Consider the following 22,955-nt stretch of genomic DNA (forward strand, 5'->3'; position numbering starts at 1 on the left):
CCATATAAGACCTGTACTGGGTTCCGGAACCAAAATACGGGCCCAATACTATCAAATTCAGACATATTTAAATTTTCAAAAACTCTTTTAATTTTAGTTAAACAATTTTCTTCAAAAATTCATTTCTCGGGCTTGGGACCTCGGAATTCAATTTCGGGCATACGCCCAAGTCCCATATTTTTCTACGGATCCTCCGGGACCATCAAATCACTGCTCCGGGTCCGTTTACCCAAAATATTGACCGAAGTCAACTTAAATTCAATTTTAAAGGTCAAATTAGCATTTTTATCAAATTTTCACATAAAAGCTCTCTGGATATACGTCTGAATTGCGCATGCAAATCTAGGTGAGATAAAAGAAGGCTTTTAAGGCCTCAGAACATAGAATTTACTTGTAAGTCAAGTGATGGCCTTTTGGTGACCCACAATTTCTTTTTTCCTATTTCCTCTTTTTCTTCTCCTTTTCCTCTTTCCTTTATCTATATATGCTTTTTTCTTCTTTATCCCATCCATTCCAAAATCTCTTTTCGAATATCATATTGTATATTTTCCGTCATTACCTTTTTTTTTTCTTGTCCTTTTGTATTCCCTTTATGTTTTCTTTTCCTTTATAATCCTTCCTAAATCTCAGTCCCTATGTATATTCCTTTGTCTCTGCTTATACAAATTCCAACTAACATCTCACATGGCGCGTTTCCAGGGGAAGAGTAGTAAAATGATAAAGTTCTAGGTAACTCTTGTTCTTTCCTTTTCCCTTCAGAATTTCTTCTTTGTGTTTAAGTAATTGATTGACCATATTTAATCTAATTTTTTACTCATTTTTCTATTTACTACATTGTCATGAATATTTTGGTCACTTCGCATATTGAATAGAAGAAACTTTTTGTTTAAAATGAGAATATTGAACTCGAATATTCTTATACTACTATATTCGTGGAACTGAACTTGTTTTGCATAATTGAGCCTAGATCACTCGTTGGGATAGTATAATATATACATTGTGTTGGAGTTTCAGTTCAATTCTAATCAATAGATGTAATAATTTAATTTGGGTAGACTCATAGGTTTATGAACCAAAGTTATTGTACCGACTATTTTCATAATCTGAAACAGAAAAATTATGTAATCTACTCAAACTATTGTCTATCAATGAACAAATTAATTAAAAATTGAAGCAACAAATTTGAAACAGACAAAATACACAATTTACTAAAACTAATGAGCAGTGGCAAGTAAAGATATGGTTCTATTATTTTCAAATTCTTGAAAATTGTGAGATTACTCGGATTCGTTGTGCTTAATACCGCGCGTATTTTCGGCTTGAAGTTCTATTTGCTGAGAAAAAAAAAAGACTTATAGTTCTCTCATTTAGTAATTTGTCAACGTGGGTTATTATTAATTGATAATCAAATAAGAATAAGAAGTACTACATAAATATCACAAATCTGTTTTTTTTTCGGGTTCAAATCTGTAATCTTAATTAAAGAAAATCTTTTTTTGTATAACTATATGGTATCTGAAAATCCACTGGCAACTAGTCCAGATCGCATCCCATAAGACCAATAAAAGCGGAAGCATTCCCTACCAAAAGTTCCTTTATTTCCGAGTCTCGAAACCGAGACTCCTTGTTATAAGGAAGGATGAATCACATTCATCTCACCGTAATTAGTAACATGATTAAAGAACATCAACCTTATAGAAGGCATATACATACAAATAAATAAATAAATAAAGATCCATACAAATAAAGTGACATGGACATTAAGAATTCACACACACATATATATATCGAATTCATTTGATGTCCAGCTAGTTAAACATATCGAATCATAAAATTGCATATGAGAATTAAAGAAATTCTTTGTAAAAGTTTAAAACTTGTTTTCCTTAAAAGACCCCATAAACTTAATTTGTTAACAGCAATGAAGAATTATTATTGCATGAGATATGATTATTGAGCGGGAAAGGTCGTTGAGAATTAGTTAAGCAGTTTCCTTAGTTACGTTAAGATCCGGGAAGTTTGCTTAGTTTTACTTGCTAGTCTACGTTTGTTAGATCCAGTTAATTACTGACCATGAATGTTTCTCCCTCTCTATATATATCTTCTCTGTAAAATTGTTTGATGCTAATTATGCGCGTAATTTCATCATCAATTTTAATTCTTCACTTTTAGTATTTTAGTGCTTCTTCGTTTTCTTTTTCATTGCTTTACTTCTTGAGTTGTGTGATTATGACATCTATATATCCCTATAAAGTATAAACACATGCAACGTCTTCTTTTGAATGATTGATTATTGGTTAGGGTTTCCCATTTAAATATTTATTCTTTGTGTCTTTAAATATTTTATTTGGATTTATATTCAAAGCAGAGTCTGGCCTCTATATATTGAAGAAGGTTAGTTCTGACGTTCTATAGAACTGAGAGCCAGCGCTTAGTAGAAGACACAACATGGGTGTTGTGCACACTCTACAATTTACTTTCGGGATTTTCGGTATGTGGGTTTGATCACTTTCATTTCCATATTTTATTTCTTTAAGTTCTAGTTGAGTTTATCTCGTTCTCATTATATTGCTTCTCTTTTTTCTGCTGACAGGAAATGCTGCTACTCTGTTTCTCTTCTTAGTACCAACGTAAGCATTCTCAAGAACTCTTTTTAGATTTTTTCCCCCTTAAATAGTGCTCCTCTCCTTGTAAAGAGGGTCATGTTCATATTAAGATTTAACTTATATATATACACCGGCAAAATAAATAACTTTTTTACTAGTATTACTCAGGTATTTTAACATGTACTATATGGTGTAAGAAAATTATTGTATATATTATCAGCTTACAGAGGCTAAGCTCTTGTTATTATATTACTATCTTCTTATTGTTACAAGTTTCGGAAAGACAGAATAAGGAGTTTTCTCTTAAGATCGTCCATGCATGTATCGATTTTTCTATTTTAATTAAAGGGGATATATCTGAAACGCCACGTAGTCAAGATTTTATTTATTTTTGATATCTTTTCGTTTGATTGAATTTAGGTTTACATTCAAGAGGATAATCAAGAACAGATCGACGGAACAATTCTCTGGCTTACCTTACGTCATGACCTTTCTCAACTGCTTGCTTTCTGCATGGTAACTATCTTTACCCAAAAACTAGTCTTTTTTGCCGTTGAGTTCTTTAAGTTGAAGTGACTCTTCACCAAATTTAGTTGTAATGATAATACAGTTCCCTAATTCCAACTAATTGTTTGGCGCATTTTGGGGTAAAAGTCTCCATCCACACATTGGATTCAGGATCTGAAATTTTAGGATTGAACACAATCGTACTTTTAAAATTATTGATCAGAATTTAATACTTATTGAAATGTTAGTATAGTTATTTCAGATATATATATTATGTCATGTATGAAAATAGTGAGTACACATTGTATATCCACCCACCCAACTTTATATACCCTCCAAAATATTGAACTTTTATACTACTACATTTTAATTGATTTTTTTTTACTGTTTTCACACGTATTAAGAAATTCATCTTTTAGCATTAAATAACAATGAAATTGGTCATACTAACCTTAATTTGTTCATTGAAAACACAACAAGTATTCACAAGTCTTTACTCCAAGGGCAACTTTGAAAAAAGAAATTAATTCTTTTTTGATAAAAAAAATAAATATTGGACCACCAAAAAAAGGCCCAAAAATCAATAAAGTGGACTGGAGGGAGTAACTATTAACCTATAACTACTAAAATTGTGTTCCCCAAAACTACTGCTAAAATGAATACGATGCTAAAAGAAAACAGTATGTTAAATTTTCCAAAAATTGTGCAGTCCTTCAAACCTTGGGATTAAGTAATTTATTTAAAGAAATGAATTTGTCTAATCTTCATGATTTTTGTGATCTCAATTGTTTGGTCATAGAGTACTGATAAATCTATTTCTATATAATTGAATAGGTACGGTCTGCCTTTTATAACATCAGACAATATTCTAGTAGCAACAATAAATGGGGCTGGAGCTGCAATTGAGCTCATTTACGTGCTGATCTTTCTCGCACTTGCACCCAATAAACAGAAGGGAAAAATCTTAGCAACCCTCCTTTTAGTCCTCCTCGTTTTTGCTGGCGCAGCGCTTGTTTCCTTGCTTGTTTTTCATGGGAAAAACAGGAAGCTCTTTTGTGGTACTGCTGCCACCATCTTCTCCATCGTTATGTATGCATCTCCTATGTCTATCATAGTAAGTTCTTTAAATTTCTAATCATCACTTTCAATTAATTTTATGTTTTCACGAGGTAGATTCAAGATTCTAATTTCATGGATTCAGTATTTATGTTCTGATATTGTAGGTTCAGAATTTAGTATTTATTGAAACTTTAGTGACTTTTGTGAAGAAAATATTGGATCCACCCCTAGTTTATACTCAAGGCAAGTGTATTGGTGCAGAGACTAGTAATCAGGACAAAGAGTGTGGAGTACATGCCATTTTTCCTGTCATTTGCGGTTGTCATATCTTGCACCTGCTGGTTTACCTATGCCATGCTTGGGAGGGACCCATTTATTGGTGTAAGCATCTCTCCTATTGAAATTTGAAATAAATCATATATACAAAAGTGAATTATGGGGTCAATTAGTAAATTAATGCTTTGTACTGCATGCAGATTTCAACAGGTGTTGGTTTGTTTTTAGGAATAGTGCAGCTGATCTTGTATGCCATTTACTGTGACAAGAAAGTTTTAACCAACAAATCAACTGATGTGTCTCTGGAGATGGACAACGGCCATAGCAATGTTAAACTTCACTATGAGGAGAAGCAATATAATCAGTCTAGCCATGAGCAAGTCTAGAACTAACAGGATCAAAAGTAGTTTTGGAATTTTGCTCAGAATCTGTATATAATGCTGTAGAAGCATAAAGGCATGTCAGGAATGGTGGGATATCTGCATTCCCTAATGAAATGTATCTATGATTTATGATAAGCAGATAAAATTAATAATGTTGTACAATCTATCACGACCCGAACAGAGGACCTCATCCAGCAATAAATTACTCCTCCTACTCTCGTAAATGTTCAAAACATTCTCTTGTTTTTCTATTATAAAATACACAAGCTATCAGGTAATATGAATATAGAGATACTTTCTACAATCATAGTTAGTTCATAATCGAATGCTAGCTCTAAAGCCAATAAAAATGCACTTAAGCTCGTGAAACCTGTATAAGGTGATGTGGCTGAAAAGTAGCATTGTCTTTTTTTTAAATTAGCAGGTTGGTCTTCCTTTTCAATCAGAAAAGGAGACAACAACTTAAAAACGCCCACCGTGGGGCTAAAACCCACGACCACAAGGTTAAGAGCCTTGCGGTCTACCAACTGAGCTAGACGGGCAGCTTGTGTTTATGTTCGAACTTTTTAAACATGACCTATAGATTGTAGGTCAATCTATTGCAAGATTACAAAGGAAGACTTATTAAAATCAAATACAACTAGCCGATAGATCAGCAAACAGATAGAAATAGGTGCATGCTTAGTTTCAGGAAACTTACGCAAATGTTCTAAATAAGCCTCAACTTACCAACTTCTAGCCATTAGTTATAAACTTACTAAAACTAGTCAAGTACATATAAAAATTGAAGAATTAAATAAATAAAGGTTCTTTCTTTCAAAGAATCACATGCAAAAATCACCTTCCATATTTTTAAGCGTGATTAGCAACATTAGATGCAAGACGGAAAGGAAATGTTATGGATGAGGTAGCAAATAAGTTGATGAAATAAAAAAAAATACAATATTCCAAAAATCTAAGCAAAAAAAAAAGGAACTTTTTCAATGGGTATAGTTGAGATTTATTGAAAACATATAGATAAGTCAAAATACAAAATTTGAGGAAGATTGGAGGTGATTTGAACTGGTTTTGTACAAAAATTCATAATTAAATCGGTTCAAAAAAATCATTTGCAACACATGTATCAAACATGTATCACGCATGTATCTCACATACAGATATACATGGATACACATGTGATACACAATTGATACAAATATGATACATGTGTGATACACAAATGATACATAATGTGATATACATATCATTTTTTTTTCATGTTCAGTTTTTACTTCAAATTTTTAATTCAAATCACCTCAAAACTTCACCAAATCATCCCAAAACTGAGATTCAAGCTCATTAAGATATACTCAATCTATTCTAATAACACCCACTCAAAAGAAAGCAAAAATTTGACTTTTTTTTGCTACAAATAGCTATTTGGCTAATATTAATAATATTTTATGAATTAGCCAATTTTAGTAATGAGCTACTTATAATTGGACATAGCTGGTAGTTTTCCTAATTACTACCTGCATGATATATTTATCGGGAGAATAATATTCTATTTTTTTTCAAATATGCAATACATAATTTCTCATGACACTTTTATTGTGCTGTATCAGGTTGCGAAACGTGTTACTCTCACTTGTACGGAATTGTTTGTGTCTTCTGCATCTCTCAGCAGTCCTCCACTCCAGTTTTTACTCGAGTAGTAGTAAGTAAAATCAGTTACTATAAGACATGTTTTCTAAGTTGTGCACACAGAAATTCGCATAAACACATGGTCTAATTAAAAAAAAGCTACCAGTGTTACAACTACAAAATGCCATACATCTCAAGAACATACTGACTACATTTTTTGTTAGAAAAATAATAAATAAAATTGGCTTTGAGGCGTGAAAATCGACTGTCCTTAAAGAGTTATCGCCTGTATACTAATTTAGGGAAAATACAAAACGATTCTCTTCAGGATACAACAAAGCCTGCAGTAACACTTGTGATTTTCTATCTCACTTCGTTTGAATTCTTGTGTATTTATAGGCAACCAACAGACCCTTTCAGAAAAGATGTCTTGTTTCACAAACAGACATAACTATTTATTCGAATTTTGAATTTAAAATTCAAATAAATTTGATTTTTTCTGTTACAAATAAAATAATTAACTTTAGGATCTCGTGCCTGTTGTGTCAATCTCGTGTCTGTTGACTCAATCTCGTACCTGTTGAGTCAATCTCGTGCCTGTTGACTCAATCTCGTACCTGTTGAGTCAATCTCGTGCCTGTTGACTCAATCTCGTACCTGTTGAGTCAATCTCGTGCCTGTTATGCGCTATTTCATAATGATCAGTTCCGAGGCTAACAGGCACGGTATGAGTAAGAAACGTCCCACTTCCAACTTGCCAATAACAAACTATCTTACAATCCCCCACTAGTTTATTATTTCACTTCATAACACTTGTGAATAATTGAAAGTATCTTTTACAGATTTGAACTTTCCTTTAGTGTAAGTATTTTAAAGTTTTGACGAAGTTAATGGTATCTTAAGATTTGAACTACAAATCCTTGTGCCAAAATCGAAAGTACCACACACACAGCGTTATCTAGTAGCTTAGAAAATCCAGTATTCGCTTTAGCACGTTTACGGCCATGTGCTCATCCTGAATTCATGAATATTTACAAGATCAACCCTTTAAATCTTGCTAGAAGTGGCACCACTTCAATATTCATATAGGTGGAATTAGTTACTATGTCCCTGTTACTCCAGACATTAATAATTCCATTAAGATTAATCAACCTCTTCATGTAACAGTATGCACTTTGGAGTTTGTCTTTATGCCCCTGTTATAACAAGCATTTAACAACTCCTTAACTCCTCATATAACAGTAAGTAAGTACAATAGAAATAGGGCTCCTAAAGAGGAGATTAGTGCTTAAACAATACAAGTAACTTGTTATTACCCATTGAACTTATATTGTTAGAGTGTATATTAACTCAAAGTGGGGTTCCTATTCCTTGTATTTAATTTAAGGGTCTCAACCCTATCCCTCCACAAGTTTGTTGTACTACATCTCTACCTAATGGCTTCGTAAGTGGATCAGCCAAATTCTTATTTGATCTTACATATATTATAGCTATAGCTCCATTTGTAATTAATTCTCTTATATAAGCATGTCTCAAGCTTATATGTCTCGATTTCCCATTGTATATTTTATTGTGAGCAACACACATTGTAATCTCACTATCACAGAATATGGAAATGGCTGGCATAGGTTGTGGCCACAACTTTATATCAAGTAACATATTCCTCAGCCATTCTGCTTCTTTTCCAGCAGCTGCTAATGCAATAAATTCAGATTCCATAGTAGAATGGGAAATACATGTTTGTTTCTTGGATGCCCAACTAATGGCTCCACCGCCTAGAGTAAATATCCATCCTGATGTGGATTTATTATCATTAACACTTGTAATCCAACTTGCATCAGAATATCCCTCTAATACATTAGGAAAACCATTATAGCAAATGCCTAAGTGCTTTGTATATTTTAAATATCCAAGTACTCTACTTATTGCTTTCCAATGATCATTACCTGGATTACTGGTAAACCTTGAAAGTTTACAAACAGCAAATGCAATGTCGGGTCTAGTGCAATGCATTGCATACATCATACTACCTATCACACTTGCATACTCCAACTGTGCTACTGCTCTTCCAGTATTTGCAGTTAGCTTAACACTAGAATCATAAGGAGTATTATACCCCTTTATTCCTAAATGACTGAATTTAGTAAGGATTTTATCTATATAATGTGCTTGTGACAAAGTCACTTGCTTGTTATCTCTTTTGACCTTGATTCCCAAAATAGAATCAACTTCATTTAAATCCTTCATTTTAAAAACTGAGGTTAGATACTTCTTGGTCTCGGTAATTCCTTGTAGATTCGTACCAAAAATCAGCATGTCATCGACATATAAACAAATTATTACTCCATATTCTTTTGTAAATTTAGAGTAAATGCTCTTGTCTGCATTATTATGTACGAATCCGTTTGATAGTATTACACTATCAAATCTTTCATGCCACTGTTTAGGCGCTTGTTTAAGACCATAAAGAGACTTTATCAATTTACAAACTTTCTTCTCGTTTCCTGGAAGAACAAATCCTTCAGGTTGTTGCATATATATTTCTTCACTAAGGTTCCCATTTAAAAAGGCTGTTTTAACATCCATTTGATGTACGTAAAGATCATAGATAGAGGCCAAGGATAAAAGGACTCTAATGGATGTTATTCTTGCAACAGGAGCATATGTATCAAAATAGTCTATGCCTTCCTTTTGAGTGAAACCTTTTGCAACTAATCTTGCTTTGAAGGTTTGGACAGAACTATATGTATTGTACTTTCTCCTAAAGACCCACTTACAACCTATAGGTTTTGATCTAAGAGGAAGATCAACCAAAACACAAGTGTTGTTGGATATAATTGAGTCCATTTCATCATTAATGGCCTCTTTCCAAAAGGCAGCGTCTCTAGAAGACATTGCTTCTTGAAACGTCTTTGGGTCTTCTTCAACATTTAATATAATAGGAATTTGATTACAAACGTTTGTCCTATCTCCTTCAACAAGAAATACTATAGATTGTGAAGAAATAAAATCAGAACCAAGATATTTTTCTTTTTTTTATTCTTTGGCTTTTCCTTGGTTCTATTTGCATATCATCACTTCTTTCCTTAGTTTTAATAATTTCAGAAAGCGACAATTTATTAGCATTGATACGTTTTCTATTTATTTCAGTCATTTCATCAACATTGTCATTTATAAATCTATTTTCAATAAATTCAACATGTATAGATTCTATAATGACATTAGATTCTAGATCTAGTAGTCTATAAGCTTTGGAGTGTTGTGCATATCCTACAAAAATACTTTTAATTCCTCTAGGACCCAATTTTTTTCTTTGATGGTCAGGTACTCTATAATAGGATACACCCCCACACTTTAAAATAATTTAAATTTGGTTTTCTACCATTCCAAAGCTCATAAGGCGAAATATGCATACTCTTTGAAGGCACTCTATTTAAAATATAACATGCAGTTAGTAGTGCTTCACCCCATAAATTATGTGGCAAATGTGCATTAAGTAACATAGCATTAACCATATCCACCAAAGTTCTATTTTTTCTTTCCGCTAACCCATTTTGTTGAGGAGTATAAGGGGCACTCATTTGATGTATTAGGCCATGCTCTTCACAGAACTTATTAAATTCGTTAGGAAAATATTCTCCGCCTCTATCACTTCGAATAATTTTAATTTTCCTACTTCTTTGATTTTCCACAACAGACTTGTATTCTTTAAACTTTTGAAAAGCTTCGTCCTTATTTCTAAGTAGGTAAACATATGTAAATCTAGAGAAGTCGTCTATAAAAGTAATAAAATATCTTTTGCCTCCTCTAGTTAATTCTCCATTTAATTCACACAAGTCTGAATGTATTAAATCTAATAGTTCTGTGGATCTTTCAACTTTACGAAATGGTTTCTTTGTCATCTTTGCTTGTATGCAAATTTCACATCTTATATGTTGAGTTTTACATGAGATATAACCATTTTTGGACATAAAATTCAAGGAGCCAAAATTTAAATGTCCTAGTCTAGCATGCCATAAACAAGAATCAGACTCAACGATGTAAGCAGGAACATAATTTATTTCACTAATACTCAATTTGAACATGCCGTTACAGTTATAGCCTTTTCCAACAAAAACTCCATTCTTAGACACTATTACATGATCAGACTCAATAACTATCTTGAAGCCTTTCTTTGACAGCAAAGCAGCCGACATTAAGTTTTTCTTCATATCAGGAACATGATACACATTCAGTAATGTCAACTTCTGGCCAGATGTGAAGTTAATCTCAATACTTCCTTTTCCAGCAACATCTGCCGCAACATGGTTTCCCATCAAGACTTGTTCAGAATCATGCACTTCTGCATATGTCTTGAACATCTTCTTGTCATAACAGACATGAATAGTAGCACCCGAATCTAGCCACCAGTCTTGAGTATTTGTAGCAGCGGTAGCCACATCAACTCTGTGACCATACCAATTTGCATTGCGGAAACCATGGCAACCAGTCCTTGGGCGGAATTTTCCACTACGTTTGCCTTTTCAGAATTTCCAGGTTTTTTAATCTTTCCAGACTTTTCGGTATTGCTTGCATTGAAATTTATTCCTGCCTTTCTATATCTGCAGTCCCGAATCATATGGTCTTTCTTTCCACAATGATGACAACTAAAGTTCTTTCTCTTTTTAAAAGAAGACTTTCTGGAAACTTTCAGATGTTTGTTCCCACTTCCTGAACCATTCTGACTGGCAAAATTGACTGCGGAACTCGAAGGCTGACTAATAGCATCACGAGCACGAGTCTCACTTTCAATTTGAATGTGAGTACGAAATTGTTCCACAGTCATTTTATCCATAGAATGTAGGATTTTCTTTCTATAGTCATTCCAAGAGGAAGGCAATTTCGAAAGAATAACACCTATTTGAAGTGCATCAGGAATTTTAACTTCAAGATCACTTAGTTTTGATACTAAGATTTGCAGTTCATGAATCTGATCCATTATAGGCCTAGTATCAAATATTTTAAATTCAAAGTACTGCAGAGCCAGGAATTTGTCAATACCTCGTTTTTCATTCTGGTATGCAGTTTGTAGAGCAGTCCAAATCTCTCTTGATGACTTCTGATTGCAGTAAAGATCATAGAGTCGATCTGTCAAAGTATTCAGAATATGGCCGCGACACAACAGTTCATCATGTTCTCGTTTCTTCCTTTCTTCCTTGACTACGTCAGAATCTTCTGTTGTGGGCTCAGGCATTGGAGGCAAGGCAGAATCAAGAATATAGTAGATATTGAGAGCGGACAACAAGAATATCATCTTGTCTCTCCAACGGGTAAAGTTCGTTCCATCAAAGCGATCAAGTTTGATGAACTCCTTCGGATTCTCAACAACAGACATCAATTTCTCCATAGCAGTATAACTCTTTAAGATTGTTAGAAAAATAATAAACAAAATTGGCTTTGAGGCGTGAAAATCGACTGTCCTTAAAGAGTTATCGCCTGTATACTAATTTAGGGAAAATACAAAACGATTCTCTTCAGGATACAACAAATCTTGCAGTAACACTTGTGATTTTCTATCTCACTTCGTTGGAATTCTTGTGTATTTATAGGCAACCAACAGACCCTTTCAGAAAAAATGTCTTGTTTCACAAACAGACATAACTATTTATTCGAATTTTGAATTTAAAATTCAAATAAATTTGATTTTTTCTGTTACAAATAAAATAATTAACTTTAGGATCTCGTGCCTGTTCAGTCAATCTCGTGCCTGTTGAGTCAATCTTGTGCCTGTTGACTCAATCTCGTACCTGTTGAGTCAATCTCGTGCCTGTTGACTCAATCTCGTACCTGTTGAGTCAATCCCGTGCCTGTTGACTCAATCTCGTACCTGTTGAGTCAATCTCGTGCCTGTTATGCGCTATTTCATAATGATCAGTTACGAGGCTAACAGGCACGGTACGAGTAAGAAACGTCCCACTTCCAACTTGCCAATAACAAACTATCTTACATTTCTGTGGATCTTTTTTATCAAAATATGTCTTAAAAAAACTACTGTAACTCGCAAATTGTTATATATCTCAAGAATACATTGACTGTTTGATACTATGTCTCAAGAACATACTGACGGTTTGATATGTCTCAAGAACATATTGACTGATTTTAACCAAGCAAATAAAATGTCCCAGCTCCTTTTCTATTCATGCTCTTCCTCATTTTACCTTTACCAGACATAGTTTAGTAAATGGAAGAATATGGCTTAGGCTAAATGCTCATACCATTATGTAATTTGCTAGTATTAAGATATTTTTGGATTATAAAATCTCCACATCTTTTGGTTACTTGAAGGAGATTTTCCCTTGCTGATATGGGTGAAGGAATATGGCTTAGGCTAAATGCTTATTTCATGCATGTAATTTGCTAGTATTACTAGGCTAGTCCAAATTCTTTTTAGTTGAATAGGAATTCCACTAATGTGAAAGCCAGAAACTAATACTAAAGCTTTTGGAATGAACACTTAATAGACAGAAATAGTTACAACCTATAAACCAAAAATATACAGAGGACATGTATACTTAACAATTTAAAAGAGAGAAAAAAAGTAACATTAGTTCTACTGAAAACATACATGAAAAGAAGAACAAGTTTTTAATATTCTATCAAGAATATCCCGTATTCACAAAGAAGAAACTTTTCAAAAGAACCATTTACAGATTAAGAATAAAACTCTATAGCACACACCTGTTGAATATGAACATCTCTACTAATAGAAAATAGGCTAAGAAAATTGTCCAAATGCATCTGGAATTTCAGAAAATGCTTATTATATAAGTCTATAGGTTGTAGAGAAGGTTGTTGTTGTTGGTTCTGCAGCCATGTAGTACTACTCAATGAACGTTCTGTTGCAAATTGTGTGCCTGATTTTTCACTGTACAGGTCTTAAGTTATTTGATGATTGTGGATTGAATTGCCTGGTAAAAATTGTGTATGCAAATATTCAGACCATTTGTTGACTTCAGGATCAGCTTCTGATATATGCAATTATTCAGACCGTTTTGGATTCTTGACTACACCACAAAGGCTTCGCCATCGCTGTAGCATGTCATCCTCCGAGTGCTTCGACTTCACTCCTCCAAAATTATCATTCAAATAGCTCTCCATTTTTGTTCTTCTTTTTCCTTCTGTGCTTATATGCTACAAATATAAAAGCAATATATAGAAAACCCGTCACTTACACACACAAAAAAAAACAAAAGGCAGTGCACTGAGAAAAACAGTAACGCGGTGAAAAAGAAAAAGAAAGGAAAGTTAAATGGGCATAAAAATAGATTTCCAAGACATTGTTACACAAGTAGGAGGAAGAATTTATTTGCAAAAACAGAAGTAGGCACCTTTATCAAAGAAATTGTGTATGAAAATTGTGTACAGGTCTTTTTATGATTTCCCACAATCTGCAGCTCCCCGTGAGAAGGCATTGTTATTCAAAGAAAGAACAGTTTCTTTGCAATTGATCAATACTAGTCATCTATGTTACAACCGAAATAATCAGGTGTCACGCGAAATCTAGCAAAGCAAACCTTGAACGACAATAAATCATACAACAAGTAAATATACCAAAAGAGGCATAAACATATAATGTGGTTCGGTCAATTGACCTACATCCACAACGGAGATGAGCAATCCACTATAATAAAAAGAGAGTACAAAATATCGAAAGAACAACCTCACGAAGAGGAAAATACAAGTGACTCACTAACACTTGTCCCGTAAAATTCTCCCCCTAAACACAACTCTCAAACCCCATATGGCTACATTGTGGATGCTACTGAATGAGAAGGAAAGATCCTCAATTTATAGAAGTCCAAACATTTTCCTACAAGAAAAAAGACTAGCCAAGTATAGGAGAATTATAATTTCCTTCTACAAAAGAAACACCCAATTAAGGTAATTATATTGCCCTTTCCTTCAACAAATAGAAAAACCAAATATGGTAAGAAAATAATGGCAAACACCTAACAATTCTCCCCCTTGGCCGAAATTTTCTGACAAAATAAACTTGATCCACCTTCTTCACATAGCCTTCAACAGGTCGCATCTCCAAATCTCCACCACAAAGTTTGTCTCAACGTGCATAGCACACTGCTCAAATTTCTCAGAAAAAAGAATCACTATTATCGTCAAATATGTTGCGGTTAGAACTGAACCTGCCAAGATGAACCTGTCTTGAACCTCGCTCTGATACCACTTGTTATGTCAAGGAAGAGGCAAACCCGAAAATAAAGAAGATAAATAACACCAAATTTTAACGTGGAAAACCCTTCAAATCGAGGGTAAAAAACCACGGGACCATAAAGATCCAAAAAGCTCAACTATAACAATAAGAGGGTTACAAAAGTTTTCCGAATTGGCTACACAACAAGTGTCAAACACGGAGCAACAATAGCAACAAGAGCAACAACTAATCAATTGAAGAAAGAGTATAATCCACAAAAACGAAGCTGTTGTTCGAGGCTCAAAATCAGATGCTACAAGCCTCAAATCCGATCTTCACCGTTCAAATTCAAGACAAAGAGGTATGAACATTCAGGCAAAATTTTATCCTGATCCAACGGTTAACGAATCAGAAACGTAATTTGAATTTGGCTGGTCGGAATAAAAATCTGCAGCAAAACAAATATTTTTCTTCTCTCTTCTCTCTTGACGAAAGCTCTCTCAAAAACCACTCTTATGTGCTTAAGTATTTTAAAGACTTATATCAATGAGCATAGAATAATTCTCCAAGGTTGTCCTATTTATAGATCATGAGTGGTGCTTTCTCTTAAAGCCAAAACTAACTTTAAATAGGAAAAAAACCCGAATCCAATTCCGAATAGGAATGGAAACCAAAAGAGAATAGGATTAGGCCATTGAGCCTTTAGCTGGACAACATAGGCATGTGCCCAACAAACTCCCCCTCCAACCAAGGGGCCAAATGGATCTTCAAGTAGAGGAACTATTGACAGGCTTCATGCCTACCAATTTCCTACAAAATTTATGTTTATCTGCAACCACCGCCTTTGTCAGCATATCCGAAGGATTTTCATCAGTGTGTATCTTTTCAACCTCAAATAATTTCTCTTCCCGGCCATTCTTATCCAGTGATACTTTCTATTTATATGTTTGGTCTTAGAATGAAAAATGGAGTGCTTGGTGGGACAGATAGCACTCTGATTATCACAAAATAAGATGTACCTTGGTTGCTCAAAGCCAAGATCATTAATAAATTCCTTCATCCATAATAGTTCTTTGGCACCTTCTGTGATAGCAATATATTCGGCTTCTGTGGTGGATAGAGCTATGTACTTCTGTAGTCTAGATTGCCAAGAAACAGCTCCCCTGCAAAAGTGATCAAATAACCGGAAGTAGATCTTGAATTATCAAAATTGCCTCCTAAATCAGAGTCTGTGTAACAAACAAGTTCAGGCTTGCTATTGCCAAAGCACAACTTCAAAACAGTGGTATCAGAGCCTTGGTTATTTATCCGGGTTCTTACGGAATATAGGTGAATATGAGCAAGATGGTATGTTTAAATGGGAGAAATTATAATGTTTGGAGAAACAAAATGAAAGACTTGTTGTTCATGAAGAAGATGCATCTACCCATTTTTTCAGCTCATAAACCCAAGAGTATATCCGACGAAGATTGGAATTTCGAGCACCAACAAGTATGTGGATATATACGACAATGGGTTGAAGATAATGTTCGCAACCATATTGTGAACGAGATACATGCGAGATCATTGTGGGAAAAGCTAGAGACTCGTTATGCTTCAAAAATCGAGAACAACAAATTGTTTTTGCTAAAGCAATTGATGACCTTTAATTACAAGGAAGGCAACCCTATTCTTGATCACATAAATAATTTTCAGGGCGTCCTTGATCAGCTATCTGGAATGGGAGTTAATTTTGATGATGAGATACAAGGACTTTGGCTTCATAATACTCTGCCAGACTGTTGGGAAACGCTTCTTGTTTCTTTGACAAATTCAGCTCCTAGAGATAAGGTGACCATGGAATATGCCAAGAGTGGTGTTTTGAACGAGGAAGTAAGGAGAAAATCTCAGGGTTCGTCCTCACAAGCAGATATCTTGGTTACAGAAGATCGGGGGAGAGATAGAACAAGAGGCTCAAGGAATAGAGGTAAAAGTAGAAGTAAGTCAAGGTCCAAATACTATAATATTACATGCAACCACTGTGGCAAGAAAGGACACATCAAAAGGTTTTGCCGCAAGTTAATGCAAGACATTAGAGAAGGAAAGAAAGTTGAAAATAATGAGAACAATGTTACTGCTATTGTTCGAGATGACCTTCTCTTTGCTTATAATGAAAACGTCATCAATTTGGTATCCCATGAGATGAGCTGGATAGTAGATTCTGGAGCAACCTCACATGTTACACCAAGAAAAGACTTTTTCTCATCTTATACTCCTGTTGATTCTGGAGTGTTAAAAATGGGAAATGCCAGTGAAGTTAAGGTGTTTGATGTTGGCACAGTTTGTTTGAAAACTAATAATGGTTCAACGTTAGTTCTTCAAGATGTCAAGCATGCTCCATACTTTCCTTTCAATTTGATCTCCGCAGAAAGATTAGACGATGAAGGTTACCATAATGCCCTCTTTAATGGCCAATGGAAGCTCACCATGGGCTCGTTAGTAGTGGCTCGAGGAGTCAAGTCTGGTTATTTTATATGTGACACTGGGCTCTATTCTTAATGACTCAATAAATCTGGTGGAAAGTGATACTTTATTAGAATTGTAGCACCGAAGACTGAGTCATATGAGCGAGAGAGGGATTACGTGTTTGGCTAAGAAAAGTTTGCTTTCTGGAGTGAAATAAGCAAAGCTGAAAAGGTGCATACATTGTTTAGCTGGAAAACAGAAAAGGATTTCCTTTCATAGCCATCCTCCCTCAAGAAAGTTTGATTTATTGGAGCTAGTACACTCTGATTTGTGTGGTCCTTTTAAAGTAAAGTCAAAAGGTGGTGCACTTTACTTTGTGACCTTCATTGATGATCATTCTCGTAAGCTCTGGGTGTATCCTTTGAAATCTAAAGATCAAGCACTTAGCGTGTTTAAGGAATTTCAGGCCTTAGCTGAGAGATAGATGGGGAAGAAATTAAAATGTATTCGTATTGACAATGGTGGTGAATATTGTGGTCCCTTTGATAACTATTGCAAGGAAAAAGGAATTCGTCATCAGAAAACTCTGCCCAAGACACCTCAATTGAATGGTTTGGCAGAGAGGATGAATAGAACTCTAGTTGAGAGAGTTAGATGCTTACTTTCAGAGGCTAAACTTCCAAATACATTTTGGGCGGAAGCACTTAACACTGTTGCCTATGTTACCAATTTGTCTCCTGCAGTTGCTTTGGATGGTGATGTCCCAGACAAAGTTTGGTTTGCCAAAGATATTTCTTATGATCACCTGAGAGTTTTTGGGTGTAAAGCTTGTGTGCATGTTCCTAAAGATGAGAGATCGAAACTGGATGTCAAAACTAAGCAGTGCATTTTTATCGGTTAAGGTCAAGATGAGTTTGGGTATCGTTTTTATGATCTAGTTGACAATAAAATTATTAGAAGTCATGATAGAATATTCTTTGAAGACCAAACTATTGATGATATTGACAACGCTGAGAAGATAGATTCTCAGATTAATGAGAGCTTAGTTGATGTTGATCCAGTTTCAATTGCTAAGGCACCTATTGCACATGAAGGAACCCAAGATAATAATGGAGATAGTGATCAAGATTAAAATGATCATCATGGTGTAGATGTTATGGATGCTCCAGTTGATAAAGTTGTGGTTGATCAATAACCAATTCCTGCACAGGTAACTACTTCGAATGCTCTTGAAACCTCTCTTAGAAGTTCTACAAGGGAGAAGCAAAAATCCATGCGCTATCCTCCTGATGAGTATGCACTTTTGACTGACATGGAAGAACCTAAGAATTATGATGAAGCCATGCAAGATACTCACAAAGATCAGTGGATCAAAGCAATGGAAGATGAGAAGAAGTTACTCCATGAGAATGGCACATATGAGTTAGTGAAATTGCCGAAAGGTAAGAGAGCTTTATTTAACAAATGAATATTCAGAACAAAGCAAGATAATCATACCTCTGCGCCTAGATACAAGGCGATATTAGTTGTTAAAGGTTTTGGCCAGAAGAAGGGAGTTGACTTTGATGAAATTTTTTCCCCTGTTGTGAAGATGTCTTCTATTCGTATGGTTCTAGGATTAGCTGCAGGTCCAGATTTAGAGGTTGAGCATATGGATGTCAAGACTGCTTTCATTCATGGTGATTTAGATGAGGAGATTTATATGGAACAACCTGATAGTTTTGTAATTAAAGGAAAAGAAAATTATGGCAAACACTTAAAAATTTCCCCCTTGATCGAAATTTTCTGACAAAATAAACTTAATCCACCTTCTTCACATAGCCTTCAACAGGTTGCATCTCCAAATCTCTTACCACAAAGTTTGTCTCAACATGCGTAGCACACCGGTCAAATTTCTCAGAAAAAAATCACGATTATCATCAAATATGTTGCAGCTAGAACTGAACCCGCCAAGATGAACCTGTCTTGAACCTCACTCTGATACCACTTGTTAGGACCGAAATAATCAGGTGTCATGCGGAATTTAGTAAAGCAAATCTTGAACGACGATAAATCATACAACAAGAGAAATATACCAAAAGAGACACAAACATATAATGTGGTTCGGTTAATTGACCTACATCCACAACAGAGATGAGCAATCCACTATAATAAAAAGAGAGTACAAAATATCGAGAGAACAACCTCACGAAGAGGAAAATACAAGTGACTCACTAACACTTGTCCCGTAAAGTTCTCCCCCTAAACACGACTCTCAAACCCCATATGGCTACATTGTGGGTGCTACTGAATAAGAAAGAAGGATCCCCAATTTATAGAAGACCAAACCTTTTCCTACAAGAAAAAGGACTAGCCAAGTATATGAGAATTATAATTTCCTTCTACAAAAGAAAAACCCAATTAAGGTAATTATATTGCCCTTTCCTTCAACAAATAGGAAAATCAAATATGGTAAGAAAATTATGGCAAACACCTAACAATCTAATTGTTGTATTATTTCAATTTCTTATTTATGGCCATTAGTGTAGCCTTTAATGGATATGATATTTCTTCATTAGGTGTTTATTCTTTATTATTAAACTGGCATACGTTAATTTGAACTCGGTTTGTATCAAAGTACGCTCTTTACTCTCTCTAGAACAGCGGTAACTAACGGCTACCCCCTAGCGAGTAGCCACACGCGCCCCCACTATGGATCCACCAGATGGAGCCCCTCCGGCGCGTCTGGATGGCCATAACGCCTCTCATCAATCTACAAAACAATCAATGGAAGCAGCAACAACAAAGGCTTCCTATGCAGGGACAATTTCAGTAGCAAAGCAAGCTCCAGAATCCTCAAAGCAGCAAACAAGAGAATCAGTAATAGCGACACACAATGGGATGCTAGCGGTGTTATTCAAGGCGGCGGACTACTATGAAATCATGGCTGAAGAATGTAGACTCACAATTGTGGGTAGATTTCTCAAACCTAGACCCCAAATTGACTGACTTAGGTCAAAATTCAAAGAACTAATTACCATCAAAGGTAGTGTCAAAATTGGGGTTTATGATAATTTTAATATGTTTCTAGATTTCACAAATGAAGACGATTTTAATTTTGTATGGTATAAGAGAGTTATTGAGATAGAGGGTCAACAAATGTGGCTTCAGAGGTGGTCGCCGGATTTTAAGCCGGAGAAAGACCTTCCGATGGCTCCGGTATGGGTGTTGCTACCTGGTCTCCCATACCATATGCATACACGGAACTACATCAAGCAAGTAGTCAGTGTCGTCGGAACCCCATTGGAAATGGACCTAGCGACACGAGGTAAAACTAGACCTAGCATGGCGAAGGTTCGAATTGAAATCGATTTACTTAAACAGCAACCAGATGTTGTTTACGTTGGACAAGTCTTCGACAATGCCCCTCAAAAAGGGTTCATACAAAAGCTTGAATATGAGGGGGTACCTAAGTATTGTAAATATTGTCGAAAGTTAGGACACAACATGATGAATTGCAGAGTGTTAGAAAGAAAAAGAGAGCTGGAAAGGAAAGAACAACAAGAAAAACAGAACAAAGACAGGCATGATGAAGCTGAAATAGCTGAAAATAAGGAGGCAAATGATGAAAAGGAAGCAGGGGAAACCAACAGTTATAATGAACTAAAGAATACACTGGTGAGACAAAAGCAGGGCAGTAAGCAGAACAAAATGAATCCTGACATTTATGATAGTAACAACAAGGAGCAGCAAGGTTGTGTTTATCAGCAACGAAAGGAACCAAATGACTCGCAGATTATGGATGAAGCAGTTCCAATACAGCAGATCATAAAAGATAGAACTTCCAAAAAGAAAAAAACTAAAAGGCACAGCAGAGTTCCGAAAAAAATCCAAAGTAGTCTTCAAACACGTAAAAGGTTCCAACACTCAAAAGAACAAACTTACCAATATTCAGTAGGCTGAAGATGTACTGAATTGTAGCAATCAGATGAACTTAGATGGGGAATATAACAAGGTAGACAACATAAAAGAAGGCAGTGCTAATATGACTAAACATGACGTCCCAACTGATAGTACAGAACCTGGTTTGAATGCAAGCAATATCGGGGGGAAAACATCTAAGGAATTGGGATGGCAAAAATATGTTAATGAGTCTATTAGTATCCCATCAGAAAATAAAAACTTACCTGAAATATGCTTAGAACTTGATCTGAACCCTGAACAACAACAAGGCAGCAATGAAACAGTTTCAACAAGGATGGAGAATATACAATAATTTGAGGTCACCTCCCCAAATACAATGACAGTAATGATACCACAAAATCAACTTCAGAAAGTACAAGACCAGGATAACGAAGAAGGCTTCTCTCTTGTGACTAAACGCAAAAATCAGAACAAAAAGAAAGACAAGAAGAAAAAACAGAATGAGAAAGCACCTACTCAGGGAGGTGGATCAAACTAATTCCTTCTATTTTCCATGATAAGTGCCATTTTTGGAATATTATAGGAGTTAACACAAAAAAGGCCATGCCTAGATTAAAAAAACTGATCAACATCAACAAAGTAGATTTCATAGCTCTAATAGAACCATTTGCCAATATGAACAATTTGGATAAGTATATGAGGTTTCTGAAGCTTAAACACTGCATATCCAATACAAATGGGCAAATTTGGCTCATGTGGTCTGAAAACTTTCAGTCAAGTGTGGTTACTATGGATGATCAACAAGTCACTATCAAAATGCATAATAGGGTGGATGCCAAGAGTATGTATATTACGGCAGTTTATGCAAAATGTAAAGTTAGTGATCGAAAAGCACTATGCTCTAGCTTGGAAGACACGCACAGGATGATTGATGACCCTTGGTGCATAGGAAGTGACTTCAATGCTATTATTGATTCGGGTGCAAAACAGGGTGGCCAACCTCACAGAATGTCCAAAAGCTTAGACTTTAACACTTGCATGAATAATTGTGAAGTTAAGGATTTGGGCTATGTTGGGCCTAAGTTCACTTGGTGCAATAACTGGGAGGCTAGAAGAAGAATTTAGAAGAGACTGGATAGAATCTTCGTTAATGACTCATGGTGTCAACTTATACAAAATAATTTGGTCAAGCTTCTACCAAAAACTGGTTTGGATCATAGGCCCTTACTCCTTAAGTGTTATAACAAAAACAACAATGGTATTAAGTACTTCAAATTCCTTGATTTCTGGGTGGAACAACCTTCATTCATGAATTTGGTAGAAGAAGTGTGGTCCTCCAATATTAGGGGGAATGCCTTGTGGAAACTTCAACGGAAGCTTAAAAAACTCAGCAAAAGGCTTACTCAGTGGTCAAAAGATGAGATTGGAAATATTAATAAACATGTAAAACTCTAGGAATCCAAAATGAATGACCTTGAAGAGCTCGATCTGCAAAGCAACTCTGATCTATCTAGGGAAGTGCTTAACAAAGGGCATGCGGAATACATCAAATGGATGACCATGCAAGATTCGATCCTTAAGTAGAAAGCAAACATCAAGTGGTTCGAAGAAGGTGACAGTAATACTAAATATTTTCATAGTCTGATCAGGGAAAAGAAAAGAAGGTTACAGCTTCACAAGATAAAAGGTCACAGGGACAGATGGGTGGAAGGAGATGATAACATTGCAAAGGCTACTATTAGACACTTCCATAAGAGATTCAACATTACCCACCAGTTTAAGGACACTGGTATTCTTGATTGCATTCCTAGGATTATCACTGATGATGATAACACTTTACTAACTGCTATGCCTAATATGGAGGAAATTAGAGATGTTATTTTTGTTATGGGGGCTAATAGTGCAGCTGGTCCTGATGGCTTTAACGGCACATTTTTTCAGAAATGCTGGGATATAATCAAAGAT

General features: G+C 35.3%; 1 protein-coding gene and 1 non-coding gene across 2 annotated transcripts; one reads left to right on the forward strand and one right to left on the reverse strand.

Moving 5' to 3' along the window:
• Positions 1-618: 618 nt before the first annotated feature.
• On the forward strand, positions 619-4,998 carry LOC107784169 (bidirectional sugar transporter SWEET1-like). Its single transcript, XM_016605254.2, has 7 exons — positions 619-729; positions 2,369-2,491; positions 2,594-2,630; positions 3,027-3,122; positions 3,948-4,227; positions 4,434-4,553; positions 4,649-4,998. Exons 2-7 carry the CDS (start codon positions 2,449-2,451, stop codon positions 4,832-4,834), a joined length of 762 nt encoding a protein of 253 aa, XP_016460740.1. The 5' UTR covers positions 619-729; positions 2,369-2,448; the 3' UTR covers positions 4,835-4,998.
• A 302-nt stretch (positions 4,999-5,300) lies between these two features.
• Positions 5,301-5,373, reverse strand: TRNAK-CUU (transfer RNA lysine (anticodon CUU)). The gene has a single exon. It is a non-coding gene; the product is annotated as a tRNA-Lys (tRNA).
• Between the last annotated feature and the right edge of the window lie 17,582 nt (positions 5,374-22,955).

Source organism: Nicotiana tabacum, chromosome 8 (genome assembly GCF_000715075.1).
Source record: "Nicotiana tabacum cultivar K326 chromosome 8, ASM71507v2, whole genome shotgun sequence".
NCBI classification, from domain to species: domain Eukaryota; kingdom Viridiplantae; phylum Streptophyta; class Magnoliopsida; order Solanales; family Solanaceae; genus Nicotiana; species Nicotiana tabacum.

Excerpts from the sequence above, each read along its gene's own strand:
- LOC107784169 (XM_016605254.2), top strand. The coding sequence starts at position 2,449 with ATGGGTGTTGTGCACACTCTACAATTTACTTTCGGGATTTTCG. Across the intron at positions 2,631-3,026 it reads TTTCTCTTCTTAGTACCAAC|GTTTACATTCAAGAGGATAA; the intron begins GTAAGCATTCTC and ends GATTGAATTTAG. Across the intron at positions 4,228-4,433 it reads CATCTCCTATGTCTATCATA|AGACTAGTAATCAGGACAAA; the intron begins GTAAGTTCTTTA and ends GTATTGGTGCAG.